The sequence below is a fragment of the Cebus imitator genome, unplaced genomic scaffold (genome assembly GCF_001604975.1).
Source record: "Cebus imitator isolate Cc_AM_T3 unplaced genomic scaffold, Cebus_imitator-1.0 Scaffold12, whole genome shotgun sequence".
Classification (NCBI taxonomy): domain Eukaryota; kingdom Metazoa; phylum Chordata; class Mammalia; order Primates; family Cebidae; genus Cebus; species Cebus imitator.
Genome location: NW_016107327.1, coordinates 4,691,938 through 4,710,318, shown reverse-complemented (window position 1 = coordinate 4,710,318; position 18,381 = coordinate 4,691,938). Strand labels below are relative to the sequence as shown.

The 18,381-nt window shown below is 37.6% G+C and overlaps 1 protein-coding gene across 2 annotated transcripts in view; it reads right to left on the bottom strand.

Moving 5' to 3' along the window:
* CHST9 (carbohydrate sulfotransferase 9) overlaps nt 1-18,381 on the bottom strand; it is a 280,265-nt gene that overhangs the window by 104,270 nt on the left and 157,614 nt on the right. For both annotated transcript variants that reach the window (XM_037727876.1, XM_017498122.2), the window contains exon 4: nt 8,098-8,139. In XM_037727876.1, coding sequence (XP_037583804.1) covers nt 8,098-8,139 — 42 coding nt within the window. The remainder of the gene's footprint in view (nt 1-8,097; nt 8,140-18,381) is intronic.

Here is an 18,381-nt window from a genome sequence, read left to right as displayed (position 1 = left end):
TATAGATATACTATCTCTTTCTACATTTATCTCTATGTTGATAGATATATAGCATCTACATCTATGTTGATATAGTACACATGTATGATATTAAAGACTTCATTTAAATACCGATTTACAGCATTAAATCACTATATGCAATACATAATATTATTAGGTGAATTTGATAATTTGCCATTATCCTCTTGCTGCAAAGGTGAGGATAAAGAACAGAAATAGTATGTTCTGGCTCCCTGGACTGGAGTCCTTACTAAAAGACAGTGAATAATACTTTAAAATCACTTGTAATATAAAGATCGTTATCTGAAGTCATTATCATACCTGGGACATTCAAACCTCACATTGAGATTTTCTAGTACTTCAAGCCTGACAATTTTCAAAACACTCAAATTTCTGTTTCTACTTTGTATTTCTCAGAAAAAAGAGAATGAACCAAGGAGACATTGGAACATTAACAGTTAATCACAAATTTATGAAAGTAGTGAGACATCCCTGTGTTTTAGTCACCATAAACATGCCTCTTTGTTTGCCTGCAAACTGTCCTTACTATTATTAGTTCCGATTTTACAAGTTGCTATTATCACTTTTTGAGTTGTAGCAGAATACCTTTACAACCTTGGGGTAAATTTGGAGTAAAATTTCTTAGACAAGATACTAAAAAGAATTAACCATATAGAGAAAACTAATTTATTGCCTTTATCAAAATTAATTTTTTTTTTTGCTCATCAAAAGGCACTTTTAATAAAGTAAATATGCAAATACACAAACTGGGAAAATATTCACAATACATGTATCTGACAAAGGACTGCTAGCCAGAATATATGAAGAATTCCTAGAGTCAACGACAAGTAATCCAATAAAAATGAGAAAAAACTTGAACAGACATTTCTTAAAAAGAAAACATACAAACAGGCACAAGTACATAAAAAAGATGATCAACATCATTTGCCACCAGAGATATGCATATTAAATCCACAAGTGACTCAATTTCACAGTCACGATTGATGAAGATAAGGAGCTGGTGGAACTTTCATCATCACTGGTTGGGAGTTTCTTACAAATTCCCAAATGACATTTACCTACAGTCTAGCAATTCCACTCCTTGGTATTTATTCAATAGGAATAAAAACATATACAGACAGTCCTTGGTTTATAATGGTTTGATTTAGGATTTTTGACTTTACCATGGGGTTATTGGGACATAATTCCATTGTAAGTCAAGGAGCATCTGGACTTACAATGGTCAACTTATGATATTTTTTCTTTATTATGAGTTTATTGGGGTATCAAATGCATTTTCAACATACGATGTTTTTGACTTATGATGGACTTGCTGGGACATAGCCCCATGATAAGTCAAAAAACATCATATTCGCAAATAGATCTGTACAAAAATGTCCCTAGCAGTCCTATTCATAATAGCCCCAAACTAAAAACAATCCAAACATCAAAAACAAGATCATGGATAAGTAATTTGTAGTGTAGTCATACAGTGGAATATCATACATCAGCAAAAAGGAAACAAACAACTGATATACACAACAATCTCAAAAATATTATGGCATGTGAAAGGGGGCTTTACAAGGTACATGCTGTGTGATTCCACTTATATTAAGTCCAAGAATAGGCCAAGCGAAACTATGGTGAAATATGTAAGAAGTGGTTTCCTGGGAAGTAGTGAGAAGGTGGAAGAGGGGTAGGGAGGTCAGTGATGAGGTTTTGAATTGGAATTGACTGGAAATGCCAAAGAGAAAACTATTTAGGGTGTGAGATTCAATACCTTATATTTGGGGGCTGGCATACAGGTGTGTACAATTCTCAAAATTTACCAGATTGAGAGAACACTTAAGATTGTTCATTTTATTGTAAATTATATATCAATTTTAAAATTAAGAGATTCTATTATTTTGTTAAAAACCGTATTACTGAACACCATTTGGAATATTTCCCTACTTTCTAGGCATGTGAGACATTTTAAAAATTCTTGTATTTTATAAATTTAACAACTGAGTTTATCAAGTATGAGAACAATATTAATGCATCCAGTTTCATTAGTTTAAGCCTCAATTTATAGTGAAGTTCAAAAGCATAGATTACAGAAACCAAAACTAAAAATCCTTGTCCAGAATCAAGATTAAATTTTCAGAGATGGATGTCATTGCCACAGTATACCACCAAGGGGAGTAGTTACACTTTGAGAAGAGCTTCATCCCCATCACCACTGAATTATTCTACAGGGCACTTTAACAAGGCCCAAAAAATTGACTTTCGGGTATAGTCACGATAGAAATGACAGACTGTTTTAATGCAAGAGAAAAAGATTGAAAACCTTGACCCTCTAGATTACTCCAAACCTCAATGTGAAGGAGAAAAATACTTGCAGATCAGCTTATTAAAATATTATGGTCATGTAATTCAGGTACCAGGAAAATATTTAAGAGAATAGCTAAATTAACTGTGGGGGGCCACTTTTTCTTTGCTAATTATTTCCATACAAGAATAATCATATACAGCCCTTTCCCCTACAAAAGAAAAAAAAAAACCCAACAACTTCACTGTTTATTTTTATACGTGTGAGAAGGACAGCCCTAGAATATACAAACTGTTGGAAAATTGAGGCTTGGTCTGAGAGTAGATAAGGCTGGCAAACAGTACTTTTTCTTTCCGTTAGAGGCTAAGGGCTTTTCAGTTGAGATTGTTGGGCTACAAATCTGAAGATTTATGCTGAATTTTTAAAAATATCATCATGTTCATCAATTCTTATAAGATTTATAAGGCTTAATTCTCACAAAAGCTTAGGAAAGCTCCAGAAAAGTCTCTAACTATCCTTTCCTACCAGCTTTGGTAATCCTGGATTTACAGAAAAGAATGTTCAGACTGACAATGGGAAACATGCTCCAGGCAAGCCGGAGAGCAGGGGAGTGGGCCTGCCAGACAGGAACCCTTAGGAGAAGGGGACCTGCCCTCTTCACACTCCATAACCTTCATCACAACACCCTTGATTCTAACACCATAGTGCCTTCTTCCGAGAAGCTGAGTGCAGAGGTTCTGGCAACGTGTGTCCCCGAAAATACCCTGAGTCATGTCCCATGCGAAGCTGGAGTCTTGACTTATGTATGGCAGCTGTCTCTCTGCAGTCAGCAGCGCCTGTGAATATGATGCACCTCCCTCCTTTGCCAAATGAGTGCAAGGACACTGAGTACAGGTAAACAATAGTCATCTTCAGGAACTGTGTCCAGGAGAATGTGCCTACCAAATGCAAAGCTCTAGGGGACCAAGTGCCGATGTGTAGACCTGCAGTAGCCTGCAAGGAGCAATTCTAGCTTTAAAATCACATGGCACTGCAGCTTGGCACAAAAGCAGCCCTCTACTCCAAGAGAGAGTATGCTATCAATATGTAAAAAGGTATTATCCTTGAATATATGTATCCTTTTGCTGGTACATAAACCCTGTCTCAAGATTTTCTTCATGAAATTCCAAAGAACATTTCTCAGTTCAATGACCCTAAGAAATGATTTTGAATTACTCTCCACTTACAAAATAGAGGAAAAGTATTTTCTTTCAGTCCCTGTAAATGGAGGCCTAGGGATGTATAGGAGTCAGAATCAGAAGAGTCAAGTTTTAGACTCTGCTTTGAACACTTTATCAAGATCTCCAAATCTGAAATGCTAGTCTGGGCTGTATTCTTGCTGTCAAGGACTCACAGAACTGGTCCAAATTGAACACTGTTTCACTACATAGCAAAAAAATGAGAAAAACATGTTAATGACATGCCACTGCTCACCTTTCCCTAATGTTGGCTTTGCCACTGAATGGATGAGTCTTGTGTTCTTCTAAGTGGGAAATAAACCAAAAGGCCATAGTCCAAGGGTTACTAAACCTGTAAGATGTGTAAAGGATAGAAATAAGAGTAAAGAAGAACATACACCAAAAAAACCCATAAATGGGAGACAAGTTGATTACAGGAGGAGCTAGAAGGAGGGTGTAATTAGGGTTAAAGAAATAAAATAAATAGATGTTTGTCTTTGCATTTGTTTTTAATGAGAGGTAAGTTGCTTTCTTGAGCAGATCTAGAATGAAGATTGCATACACACCAGGCAGAAATAAAACGGGAGTTGTAGAGGGCATGGGTGGCGGGGGGGCGCTGGTTGGCATGGCATTAGATTAAAGCACCTTGGATAAAGGATTGATGTGCTTTTGTGGAATGGGAGAGAGTACCCTGTCTGAAATTGTATTAGGAGACACATTATTTGGTGCCTAGTACCCTGGGAAAGGCAGGGCTGCACTTCAGTGTGGCTTATGCTGTGTAGGGAAGTCCCTCCTGTGGGGTTAGGGGTGTTAAGGTGTCCTGGGGCAATCTCCACATTAGCAAGTTACCACAGCAGACTGAAATAAATCTATAGGAAGCAAGGTGCTTGGAGGTGAATTTCATGTAATTCATGTTCGTAGTCACAGAAGAGTGGACTTTGGGAGCCAAGGCTAAAAAGAGAGAAGAAAATGCTCTGGGTTTCTTAATCCCTAATTAGTCTTAGGAATTGTCTTTTCATGGGAACCTGGAATTTTGTCTAATTGGATAGGTTTTTCCTGATGTTTAAAATATTATTCATGGGAGCTGGTTATATTCATTATCTCCAAAGATCTTGACTAGGAGCTAGCACCTTGCATTTGGTATATCCTTAATGAATAACCATTGACTGAGTGAATCAATCATGTTCCCAAATGAGGAATGTGTCTTAGATTAATTAAAATGGAAGTCAATAATGTGCAAGAGATAGCCTATATTTCCTTTATTACCGCCATTTGGCAAATTGAGGATGAAAGCTCTAGCAGTTCAAATCTCTCTCAGAGGTAAGTTTAGTAACTATCAAGATAGATCTTGGCAACTCTCTTGGGGTCCCCAAGGCTCACTAAACATTTTAAGAGGACATCGAACATTTTCCTAGTGGATGGTGAGATAACTTACTTCCATGTGTGGGAGGAAGTGCAGTCTTGCCTGTTGCAACCAGCAAATTCTGGAATGAGGTTTAAACTTGGTGTTAAAGGTATGAGGAGTAGGTAGCATGCAGTCTGGCTCCTTTTTCTTAACAGTTGGCCAAACTTTATTTTTCCATTCCAGAGGAGGTGGACAGCTTTTTTACTGCCTTATGTGCTAGGGAAGAATGAAAGTTCAAGTGGACGAGGAGGCTGGGAATAGGCTGTAGTTGGGATATGAGCCAAGGGTGGGAGGTGAGAGGGTAGGAGGGTCAGGCAGGGGTCTGGCTGGCCACTGTCCTACTCTGAGCAGTAGTGTCAGGGCTGGAGCTTAGCTGATGGTGAGAGCCTATAACCTTGGAGACATCCGGATGCCCAATCTTTCGTGTAAGCCACTCACTTTCTTGACAACAAGAAGTCATAGGACCACAGGCTTCAGACTCTGAATAGAAAGGGCATCATTCTGCCAAACCAGGGCTGAGGCCAGAGAACAGGGCCTCTAAAATTCTGGGATCTGCATTGGCCAACCTTTCCAATTGTCTCCTCAATGGCACTTGCTCTCAGCCACTAGTATACCTGCTTTGATCTACCTCAACCCCAGACCATCAACTTATTCATTTCTGCTGCTCCAGAGTACATAGGTGTGGCTGTACCTGCAAACCCATGTTTTCAGGATGGGCTTTTAATTCTGCTTAAAAACATTTTTCCATGTCTCTTTCTTGTCTTGTTTCCCCATTGCAGTTTTTTTTTTTCTTTCCCAAGAGACAAGTTCTTATTCACAGAAGAGCACACATGGTGCATATCTTATCTTTAATGTCTTCAGTAACCAATGTAAGCTATGTGCTGTTATGCTTATTTTATTTGATTTTTTTAGAGATAGGATCTCACTGTGTTGCCCAGAGTGGACTGGATGGCTGTTTACAGGTACAATCATCATCACACACTACAATCTTGAACTCTTGGTCTCAAGCAATCCCCACACTTCAGCCTCCTGGGTAGCTGGGTTGACAGGCACATGCCCCCATGCCCAGCTTATCCCTGTTTAATAAACAAAGCTCAGTGACTCATCCAGCATGTGTTCTGGCCAAGTGTATTATAGTTTATAAAGTGCTTCCACATGTGTTATAAAGTTCTCTGACCTATGAATTGCATGTTATTATTTCCTCCATTTCACAGATGGAAAAATGGAAATTTACAGGGTTAAATGACCTCCCCATGTTGCATTGTTCATGGGTGGCTGAATTAGGTTTTAAACTTGTGTCCTTCTATTCTACATCCCATGATTACTCACAGTATAGTGGCAAGAAAATGGAAACTTTCAGACATAAAGCCCCTCAAGTTTCTTTATACCCATCTTTAAACTGAGCTTAGTTTTTCCCCACCCATCCTTCTCTCCTGTCTCAGGAAGAAGCTGATTCTGTATTCCTAAAAGTTCTCTCCTGTGCCCTTGAGTGATCTTATTTATTTCCATCTCTTCACATTTCAACTCTATGCAAATGACTCTCAAATCTTTCTCCCTCTGAACTCCAATTGTTGTCTTTGACCACTTAAAGGGCATCTTTTCCTGGCAATATACCTTTATGTATAGACCATATGCTACTCCCACATTCCCTCAGCTCTATACAACTAACTCTAAGTCTACGTTGTTTTACTTGAGCAATACATATGCTTTGATGTCTCCGTGCTTTTGCTTGTACTGCTTGAAAGGCTGTCCTTCCTTTTCTCTACTTGTAGAAATTCTATTCATTCTTTAAGAATCAGTTCAAGTGTGATAACTATTACCTAATATTTTCCCAACTCTTCCTGTTCGATTTCATGTTGTATTCTGTGCATTTCTGAAGTACTCTGTTTATGGGGATAACACATTGCTTATCACATGAGAGAGTCATTTGTCTCCATCTCTGTCTCAACTTACGGAATACCAGCACAACAAAGACAAGAAGAGAATTTTATTTATCTCTACATCCTTTGGTGCAATAAGCATGGCCCTTGGCTAAGTGTTTGTTGAATGAATAAAGGAATACATAAATGCATGGTGACTCAGTTACTACATCAATTTGTCAACATACTGCAAAGAGGGCATGATCTGATTTTGTTTTTTGCCCTTACCTCAAATCTTTGCTATCACCCTGGGAATCTGACTTGCTTGCTTTGCAAAAATGTTGAGTTTTAAATTAAAAAAAAAATTCCATATGAGACCATGAAAAAGAAAATAGAATAATACATCATTTTTCTTGTAAATACACTTCTGTCATCTAGGTGATCAACATTACAGATAAGCATCTGAAAATTAAAATGTATATTTATAGATTTTTAAGATAATAAGAATTAATCTTCTATTACTAAATACTTCATCCACATATTACACAATAGTAAACTTCATTCGCTTAGAATAATTAGTCTGGAAAAGAGGAGAGGAAGATCTAGCCTGAATTAGAGAAGTCAGAATTTATTGAAAGCAATATTGTTTTATCACTTTCAATACTGCTATCTGCCAATAATGTCTGTCTAAGGGGACATCTACTTAGTGACCTTAATAATCCTTATTTTACAGCTGAATCTTTTTGCCTAAAGCCCACTGCATGCTAAAGCCATGAAAACAATGTATTCTTTTTACATTGGTTACAAATATTTCATTTCACTTAGCAAATCCATTCCTTGCAGATAATTCAAAGCTAAATTTCAGTTTAGTCCAGATCAAATTGTCAATGGTGCATTAACAGTAACTGAATTAATGAGATTTTACTCTATTCATAGAGGAAGACATTTAAAAAAATAGATTATTGTGCAATGTGCCAGGAAAGTGTTACTTTAAAAAATAGAAAAATATGTAAACTTTTTCAAAAAAGTAAACAACAACCCATATATAACTGAAATCAATCTTCAGAGCCTTTAGTTTCCTTGGTAAATTCCTTGAGGACAAGGATGGTAGTTTGCTTGTTTTTCTCCCCACCCTTCAAGACTTTATGCACTCCAACAATGTCACCTAGGCTGTTCTTCTAGGGATGGTTATCATCACCAGAACAGGTGCTTAAAAGCAACACAATGAGGCTGTCAGATTTTCTACTCGTTGCTCTGCTTATCTATAATTACCCAAGACTCAAACATTATGAGGAAGCTACTCACTGATTCTGGGTACAGGCCACAAGTACTTCACTGGTCCCCATCCTGAAAAAGAAGAGGAGAGAAATTCATATATTACTATCACATCCAAAGACATTTACAAAAATTCTACACAAAGATGCCTCAAAGTTTCTAATATTTTATCTGTAACCAGGAAAATTATGGGAAGGGAGAGGGTCATGAAATAAATGTGTCATCTTTTGTGTTTCTAGCCTGATTAAGCTTAGTGTCACTTATTAGGAAATCTGGCATTACCATCAAAATTTGCTATAGAAAACCCTGGGCTTTGATCTTGTTCTCTTTGTAGGAGGGAGATGTATCTGGGGACTCAGGGGTGGGTAGAATTGGAAAATGAGCATCACAAGGAAGACGATTTCCTTTGATTCTCAGCATTCCACTCCGTAACAGATCAGTGTGCTAATGTACAATGGTGTTTTCACTTATTAATAAAATCTTTGTGTAAACCGAGCACTTGGGCTCAATGTCTTTGGGTGAAATTGAGATGGAGATGCCATGTGCAGCTCCTGGCATTGAGTATTAGCAGCCTACTGTTGGATGCCTTAGTTTGGGAAGCTTGGAAGAGCAGATGACAGGAAGCTAGGATAAAAGAACAGGGCTCTGAGGGAAGCAACCCCATAGATATTTAAACTATCCAGAACTAATGATAGTTTATTCTGTAGCAAACAGCTGTAAGAAAGAAATCTTGAGGTTTTCCTTGAACCAATGATTTTTCATGGTGATTATCAAGGGCCTCTTCCTACCAGATGAAGTCAGCCTATCGTAATATAGTATATTTATTCTCGCTCAGTCACCTATAGGGAGAGGACAGCCTCAGCTCATTCTGAGAACAATTTTACAGAGCCATAAGAATGCAATTACATGACTACTTAGTTTTTGGCTTTTTGGGTTACGTGGTTCCATTTCTTTCCTTAAATGATATTATATATATAAATATGTGTATATGTAAAATATATATTATATGTAATACGACATATTGTAACATATATAATATATGGCATACCATATATTTTATATAATATATAACTATAATGAAATATATAATACATTTAAATATATTAACATATTCTATTCTATATTTTATAAATACATAGGTAATGCTTTGCTCTCTGCATGCCTTTTAAAAAACATCTTTCAAAATATGTTAACTAAAACTTGAATGAATACTCAAGAATCATGTGGCTTAAGCAATGGTAGGATTAATTGTCTGTCTTGCTATCCTGCCCCATTTAAATCACCTAGTGTGACTCATTTATAATATTGCTTTGTTAACCCTAATTGACATAAAAATCTTACTGGCATTTGTCTTTTAAATAATTTTTTAGCAAATTTAATGTGTGCCAAAAAATACCAGTTTATATTTGCATTAATTATATGCTATTCTATTTTTAGAATGATTTAAAACATATATCCAAGGGCATTTTGAATTTTATTGTTATGAACTTCTTGGTATAAGGTATTGGCCATTCTACTTGATTTAGTAATATCTGTATTTTGGATGCAGGTATTTATGAGTCATTTATATAGCTCATCAGTAAGTTACAGGTCTTTAAGTACAGCTCATTCCCTGGGGCTGGATCTGGATGTGTAATGCATTGCTCCAACCCACTTTATTGTAATTGCAACTCTATATTTACCTGTTCACCCAGGTAATGGTAGTGTGATTAAGGTCACACTGTCATGGCTTAGTGATAAGAACATTGTTTAGACTAGAACTCAAAATCTTCCTCCATACAAAATTGATTTTGTCTGGCTTATCATCATTATTTATGTAGGCTGTCAGTGAATCAAGGAAGGAAATTAAATAAGTGTGGAAAAGCTGGTTATTCAAAAAGTCAAGTGCATGTGCTTTTTTATACCTTATGATATTCTGGTAAGTTGCTTACTGATTGTATGAGAGATTGTTCTCATCAGACATTCCTTTTAAGCTATCTGACTTTTAATGATCAAGTCATTTCCTTAAACAACGTGGATATAAAAGGCTCTTTCTCCATTTCCATGATGGCTCAAATATGAAGGTTGTGCAAATCTAGCAATTTCTTAAGGGTGTCTGGAAACCTAATATTAGGACATTACAATGAGAATACACTCAGGTATTGGTAATTCTACCCTGGTCTAGTTTGTCTTTCCACACATCACGGATGAAAGTATACTAGTGAGACAAATGCCTGTCTCCCCCACTGTAGTAAACTGGGATGATCCAGTCTAGTTCCTCTTTTTAACTTCTCTGAATCTAGTTTAGTCTTATGCATAAATATATATTGAATTAACTTAAATTTTTGAAAGACATATTTCTTTAAGGATAGGTTAAATGATAGGGAAATAAATACAATTTATTTTGATCTTTTGAATTGTCTCCTAAAGAAAAGTGTCCTCTTCTACCTTCCAATAATAGTAATAGAGTATACAGCTCTTTAAAAGTTTTAACTATAACTTCTAAATTATTGTGATTTCTCTCTATATTTGTATATAATAAATAAGTAGGATGTTGGGCTCAGTCCATATAATCAATACTGACTGACTAGCTACAAGATCATGTATTAAATAGCTATGCATCTTCTTCCATGGTCAACTATGAAAATAACTTGAAACCCCAACAATGGGGATTGCTTCACAAACTGAAATTAATTGGGTTTGGGCAGACCCACTAAAATTAATGAGTTTAAATCTCATATCCACTAAAATTAATGAGTTAAAACCTGGATATGAGGTTTAAATATATCTGTTCTTATATTGTGTTTCCAAGATTGAAAAAGAATTAAGACTTAATTTAGTGGCATAGATAATCAAATAGAATTTTTCTTTTCATCCTATAACTTATTCTGATCTTCATTGATTTTGTGGTTAAGCATGTTTTACTTGTTGAAACTTGGTGTAAACATCATAATACGTGAATAGGTCTAGAGCTTTGATGAAAATTTAATTAAAAAAAAATTAGCATTTCACTGATCCTTATCCTGAGGGTTGGAGAGCTTCGCACAGCACTGATCCAGGTAGAGCTCACACTCAAGTGAGAGAATGCAAATACAACCATAGTGTACTTTTCTCAAAGAATTCAAAATCATTCTTCTGGCCACGTGATAAATTAATTTAGTTGTTTGTTATCAGCCTTATCTAACTGAGAATACAAGGATAGGGAAAGGTTAGACAGCTACCTAAGGCTATGTGGCAGTTTGTTGTTAAAATTGAAATAGGGTTACATTTGGAATGCCAAGGCCTTATTTTCAATAATGAATCAGGATTTGTTTTTCCAGCTTACCTTACCTTGTAGATATCTGATTATCAATATACTCTTAATTTTATACACAGATATTTGGATGCAAAGAAAAAAATCATCACAGTGAAGCTTAGGCCCTTGGGTTGCTGGATTTAAAAGTTTATTCCCAATATTTTCTTTTGAAATATTGATTTGGTCTCACCTTGCCTTTTTTCTTTTTTTTTTTTTTTTTTTTTTTTTTTTTTTTTTTTTTTTTTTTTTTTTTTTTTTTTTTTTCAAAATTGCCTGGATCCACAATTATTAAATCAATACTAACCACAATAACAGCTAACATAGATTGAATGCTTATTAAATATCAGACATGCTGCTGAGTGCACTATGTGAACCTTACCACATTTAATATCCTAAGAATCCCATGGGAATACTACCAGGGTTTCTGCATATAGAATATAGCCAAATGTTTCCAGTTCTTCATTTTCTTACATAAACTACACTCATAATCATCATCTATATTTCTCAGTTTCTGTTTCATTAAAGTAGATTGAAAGCTTAAAGGCACAAAGCAGAATCCTTTTAGATTTAAGTTTTCCCCAATATTTTACCACTATCTTGCTCATATATAATTCTATAGCCTTTTATTTTTAGTAACTCAACTTTATTGAGCCTTTACAAAACATTTTAATAGAAACAGCAATTCTCTTTTACACATCCATATGTCATTGATTTACACAATAATCATTGAATAATTACATGAATAATCGAAACTGGCACAGCAGATCTGGGGACAAACACCACAGACTCTTGGTCCACATATATCTTCACAAGAGGGATCAGAAGTTTGCAGGTGGGCTAGAGAGCATATGGTCCTGAACCGGTTGTGAGCATCAGTCAGTAGGATATACTAAGGGAAGGGAGAGAGCTGCTCAATCAGGCAAATCACATAGGAGGCCAGTAAAAATAACTTCTATTGTATTTGATACTTTATGTATGTATTTGATAAAAATGCATTATTCTGATAAAATTATTTAAAAGTTTAAAATGGAGAGGATCCAAGATGGCCGATTAGACACAACTCCAATGCGTAACACCTAGCGAGAGAGACGCAGAAATCCTGAGATCTCGTAGCTCCAACCGAGGTACCAGGTACATTTCAACAGGTCTGGTCCAATGGCGAGCAAAGCCCACTCAGGGCAGACCGAGGCAGGGAGGGGTACTGCTTCACCCAGAAAGTGCATCTGACTGGCGAGTTGGAGGCTCCCCAGATACAGCGCTTCCCCCAAAGCCTCAGCGATACATAGAACCGGGGATCTTTGCCAGTCAAGCACCGGGAATTACAAGCGTGGAGTTGAATAAGAGTCTGCAGACTGAGTTATAGCCCCCTACCCCCGCCCAGAGAGAGAGGGAGCTGTAAGCGGGCATAGCTGGGCAGGCCCCTACCCCGTGACCCGAGACAGAGGAAGCTGAAAGGGGGAGACAGCTGGGTGTGGCTGGGTGGGTCCCTAACCTCCCCCACAAACCCCAGAGGGCTGAAGCTCTGACTCTAGTGGGTTGTGCAGCCAGTGCCACAGTCTGAGAGAACCCTGAATGATCCAGTCTAGTGGAGGAAGGGCACAACCCACTACTACAGAGGTGGGACTGGGCTACATGTTTTAACAAAAAACACAGGAAGCCTACGCAGCAACCGGACGGTGTTCTTGACAACCCAGCAGCCCCTGCAGGTCAGCAGAAGAGGCGGGACTAATCTCCCAGTATAAACAAAAAAGTCACAGGAAGCTTCCCTAGTAACCTGAAGGAGTCCCTAGAAACCCAGTAGCGCCTCCCATAGGCAGACAAGTGACCTCATCAAGCAGCTTCCTGACACCACAGCCAGGTAAATCCACAAAGATGGGAAAAAACCACCGCAAAAAAGATGAAACCATCAAAGTACTCTTCTCCTTCAAGGGATCACAACTCCTCAACAACACAGGAACAAAACTTGACCGAGGAGTGTGACGTATTGACAGAAACAGGCTTCAGAAGGTGGATAATAACAAACTTTTCTGAGCTAATGGGACATGTTCTAACTTAATGTAAAGAAAAAAGGTTAGGTGAAATGCTAACTAAAATGACCAGCTTAGAGAAGAACATAAACGAATTAATGGAGTTGAAAAACACAGTACGAGAACTACGTGAAACAAGTTTTAATAGCCGAATGGATCAAGCAAAAGGAAGGATATAAGAGATTGAAGATCAACTCAATGAAATAAAAAGAGAAGGCAAGACAAGAGAAAAAAGAGTGAAAAGAAATGAACAAAGCCTCCAAGAAATATGGGATATGAGAAAAGACCTAATCTACACTTGATCAGTGTACCTGAATATGATGGGGAGAATGAATCCAAGCTGGAAAACACACTCCAGGAAATTATCCAGAACTTCTCAAGCCTGGCAAGGCAGTCCAAATTTCGAATTCAAGAAATACACAGAACTCCACAAAGATATTCCTCAAGAAGAGCAACCCCAAGGGACATAATCATCAGATTCACCAGGGTCAAAATGAAGAAAAAAATGCTAAGGGCAGCCAGAGAGAAAGGTCAGGTCACCCACAGAGGAAAGCCAATCAGACTCACAGCAGATCTCTTGGCAGAAACCCTACAAGCCAGAAGAGAGTGTGGGCCAATATTTGATATCCTTAAAGAAAAGAACTTTCAACCCAGAATCTCACATCCAGCCAAACTAAGCTTCATTAGTGAAGGAGAAATAAAATCCTCTATGGACAAGCAATTATTGAGAGATTTTGTCACCACCAGACCTGCCCTACAAGAGCTCCTGAAAGAAACACTAAGCATGGAAAGGAACAAGTACCAGTCACTGCAAAAGCAAACCAGTTGGCAAAACCAAAAATGCAATGAAGAAAATGAGTCAGCTAATGGGAAAGAAAATCAGCCAATAACAAAATGGCAGGATCAAATTCACACATAACAATATTAACATTGAAAGTAAATGGCCTAAATGCCTGAATCAAAAGACACAGACTGGCAAACTGGATAAAAAGTCAGAATCCATCGGTGTGCTGTATTCAGGAAACCCATCTCACATACAAAGACATACATAGACTCAAAATAAAGGGATGGAAGAAGATTTACCAAGCAAATGGAGAGCCAAAAAAAGCAGGGGTTGGAATCCTAGTCTCTGATAAAGTGGACTTCAAACCAACAAAGATCAAAAGAGACAAAGAAGGACACTACATAATGGTAAAAGGATCAATCCAACAGGAAGAGCTTATTATCCTAAATATACATGCCCCCAACACAGGAGCACCAAGATACATAAAGCAAGTTCTTAATGACCTAAAACAAGATTTAGACTCCCACACAATAATAGTGGGAGACTTCAACACTCCACTGTCAATATTAGACAGATCAACGAGACAGAAAAAAACAAGGATATCCAGGACTTGAATGTAGAGCTGGATCAAGTGGATGTAATAGACATACAGCTAGTGCTCGACTTATGACCATGATTGGGACCGGCAGACCGGTCATAACACGATTTGGTCGAAAGTTGAGTAGGCTATATGTACAGTTGAAATGGTGAACGCGGAGATGGTAGTGCTGCTGGAAGGTAGTCTGCACTGTCGTACGCCCAGCTGGGCAACGTTTGTGCTGCCAGACGCGGAGCAGTCGTGGCTAGTGATTGTGGTCGTAAAGTCGAATGGTCGTAAGTTATATAGGTCGTAAGTCGATCAATACCTGTATACAGAATGTTCCACCCCAAATCCACAGAATATACAGTTTTCTCAGCACCACATTGCACTTACTCTAAAATTGACCACATCATTGGAAGCAAATCACTCCTCAGCAAATGCAAAAAAACAGAAATAATAGCAAACAGTCTATCAGACCACAGCGCAATCAGACTAGAACTCAGGATCAAGAAACACACTCAAACCGCACAACCACATGGAAACTAAACAACTTGCTTCTGAGTGTTGACTGGATAAACAATGAAATGAAGGCAGAAATAAAGATGTTCTTTGAAACCAACCAGAATGAAGACACAACTTGCCAGAATCTCTGGGACACTCATTTAAAGCAGTGTCGAGAGGGAAATTTATATCAATAAATGCCCACCAGAGAAGAAAGGAAAGATCTAAAACTGCTACCCTATCATCAAAATTGAAAGAGCTAGAGGAGCAAGATCAAAAAAACTCAAAAGCTAGCAGAAGACAAAAAATAACTGAAATCAGAGCAGAACTAAAGGAGACAGAGACACAAAAAACCCTTCAAAAAATCAATAAATCCAGGAGCAGGTTTTTTGAAAAGATAAACAAAATAGACAGACTGCTAGCCAGATTAATAAAAAAGAAAAGAGAGAGGAATCAAATAGATGCAATAAAAAACGATAAAGGGGATATCACCACTGACCCCACAGAAATACAAACTACCATCAGAGATTACTACAAACAGCTCTACTCACATAAATCAGTAAACCAGAAAGAAATGGATAAATTACTAGACACTTGTACTCTACCAAGACTAAACCAGGAGGGAGTTGAAACCCTGAATAGACCAATAACAAGGGCTGAAGTAGAGGCAGCAATCAATAACCTACCAACCAAAAAAAGTCCAGGTCCAGACGGGTTCACAGCTAAATTCTACCAGACGTACAAAGAGGAGCTGGTTCCATTCCTTCTGAAACTGTATCAAACAATACAAAAGGAGGGAATCCTCCCAAACTCATTTTATGAGACCAACATCATCCTGATACCAAAACCAGGCAGAGACTAAACTAAAAAAGAAAACTTCCGGCCAATATCCATGACGAACATTGACGCAAAAATCTTCAATAAAATACTGGCAAACAGATTGCAACAGCACATCAAGAAGCTTATCCATCATGAACAAGTAGGCTTCATCCCGGGATGCAAGTCTGGCTCAACATACACAAATCCATAAATGTAATCTATCACATAAACGGAACCAAAGACAAAAACCACATGATTATCTCAATAGATGCAGAGAAGGTCTTCAATAAAATTCAACAGCCCTTCATGCTAAAAACCCTCAATAAACTAGGTATTGATGGAACGTATCATAAAATGATAAAAGCTATATATGACAAACCTACAGCCAATATCATACTGAACGGGCAAAAGCTGGAAGAATTCCCTTTGAAATCAGGCAGTAGACAAGGCTGCCCTCTCTCACCACTTCTATTTAACATAGTATTGGAAGTTCTAGCCAGAGCAATCAGGCAAGAAAAAGAAATAAAGGGTATTCAATTAAGAAAAGAGGAAGTCAAACTGTCCCTATTTGCAGATGACATGATTGTATATCTAGAAGACCCCATCATCTCAGTCCAAAATCTTCTCAAACTGATAAGCAACTTCAGCAAAGTCTCAGGATACAAAATCAATGTGCAGAAATCACAAGCATTCCTATATATCAATAACAGACAAACAGAGAGCCAAATCATGAGCAAACTCCCATTCACAATTGCTACAAAGAGAATAACTAGGAATACAACTAACAAAGGATGTAAAGGACCTCTTCAAGGAGAACTACAAACCACTGCTCAATAAAGTAAGAGAGGAAACAAACAGATGGAGAAACATTCCATGCTCATGGTTAGGAAGAATTAATATCATGAAAATGGCCATACTGCCCAAAGTAATCTATAGATTCAATGCTATCCATCAAGCTACCAATGACCTTCTTCACAGAACTGGAAAAAAACCACTTTAAACTTCATATGGAATCACAAAAGACCCCACATAGCCAAGACAATCCTAAGCAAAAAGAACAAAGCTGGAGGTATCACACTGCCACACTTCAAACTATACTACAAGGTTACAGTAATCAAAACAGCATGGTACTGGTACCAAAACAGATACCTGGACCAATGGAACAGAACAGAGACCCCAGAAAAAACACCATACATCTACAACCATCTGATCTTTGACAAACCCGGCAAAAAGAAGCAATGGGGAAAGGACTCCATGTTTAATAAATGGTGTTGGGAAAACTGGCTAGCAATGTGCAGAAAGCAGAAATTGTACCCCTACCTGTCACCTTACACTAAAATTAACTCCAGATGGATCAAAGATTTAAACATAAAACCTAACACCATAAAAACACTAGAAGAAAACATAGGCAAAACCATCCAGGACATAGGCATAGGCAAGGACTTCATGACTAAAACACCAAAAGCCATGGCAGTAAAAGCCGAGATAGACAAATGGGATCTAATTAAAATTCAGAGTTTCTGTACAGCAAAAGAAACCATCATTAGAATGAATCAGCAACCAACAGAATGGGAAAAAATTTTTGCAATCTACCCATCTGACAAAGGGCTAATATCCAGAATCTATAAAGAACTAAAACAGATATACAAGAAAAAAACAACCCCATTCAAAAGTGGGTGAAGGATATGAACAGACACTTTTCAAAAGAAGACATACATGAGGCCAACAAACATATGAAAAAATGCTCATCATCACTGGTTATTAGAGAAATGCAAGTCAAAACCACACTGAAATATCATCTCATGCCAGTTAGAATGGCAATCATTAAAAAATCTGGAGACAAAAGATGCTGGAGAGGATGTGGAGAAATAGGAACACTCTTACACAGTTGGTGGGAATGTAAATTAGTTCAACCATTGTGGAAGACAGTGTGGTGATTTCTCAAGGATTTAGAAATAGAAATTCCATTTGACCCAGCAATCCCATTACTGGGTATATACCCAAAGAACTATAAATCATTATATTATAAAGACACATGCACATGTATGTTCATTGCAGCCCTGTGTACAATAGCAAAGACCTGGAACCAACCCAAATGCCCATCAATGATAGACTAGACAAAGAAAATGTGGTACATATACACCATGGAATACTACACAGCCTTAAAAAATGATGAGTTTGTGTCCTTTGTAGGGACTTGGATGAATCTGGAAACCATCATTCTTAGCAAACCGACACAAGAACAGAAAGCCAAACACCGTATGTTCTCAGTCATAGGTGGGTGTTGAACAACGAGAACATGTGGACTCAGGGAGAGGAGCATCACACA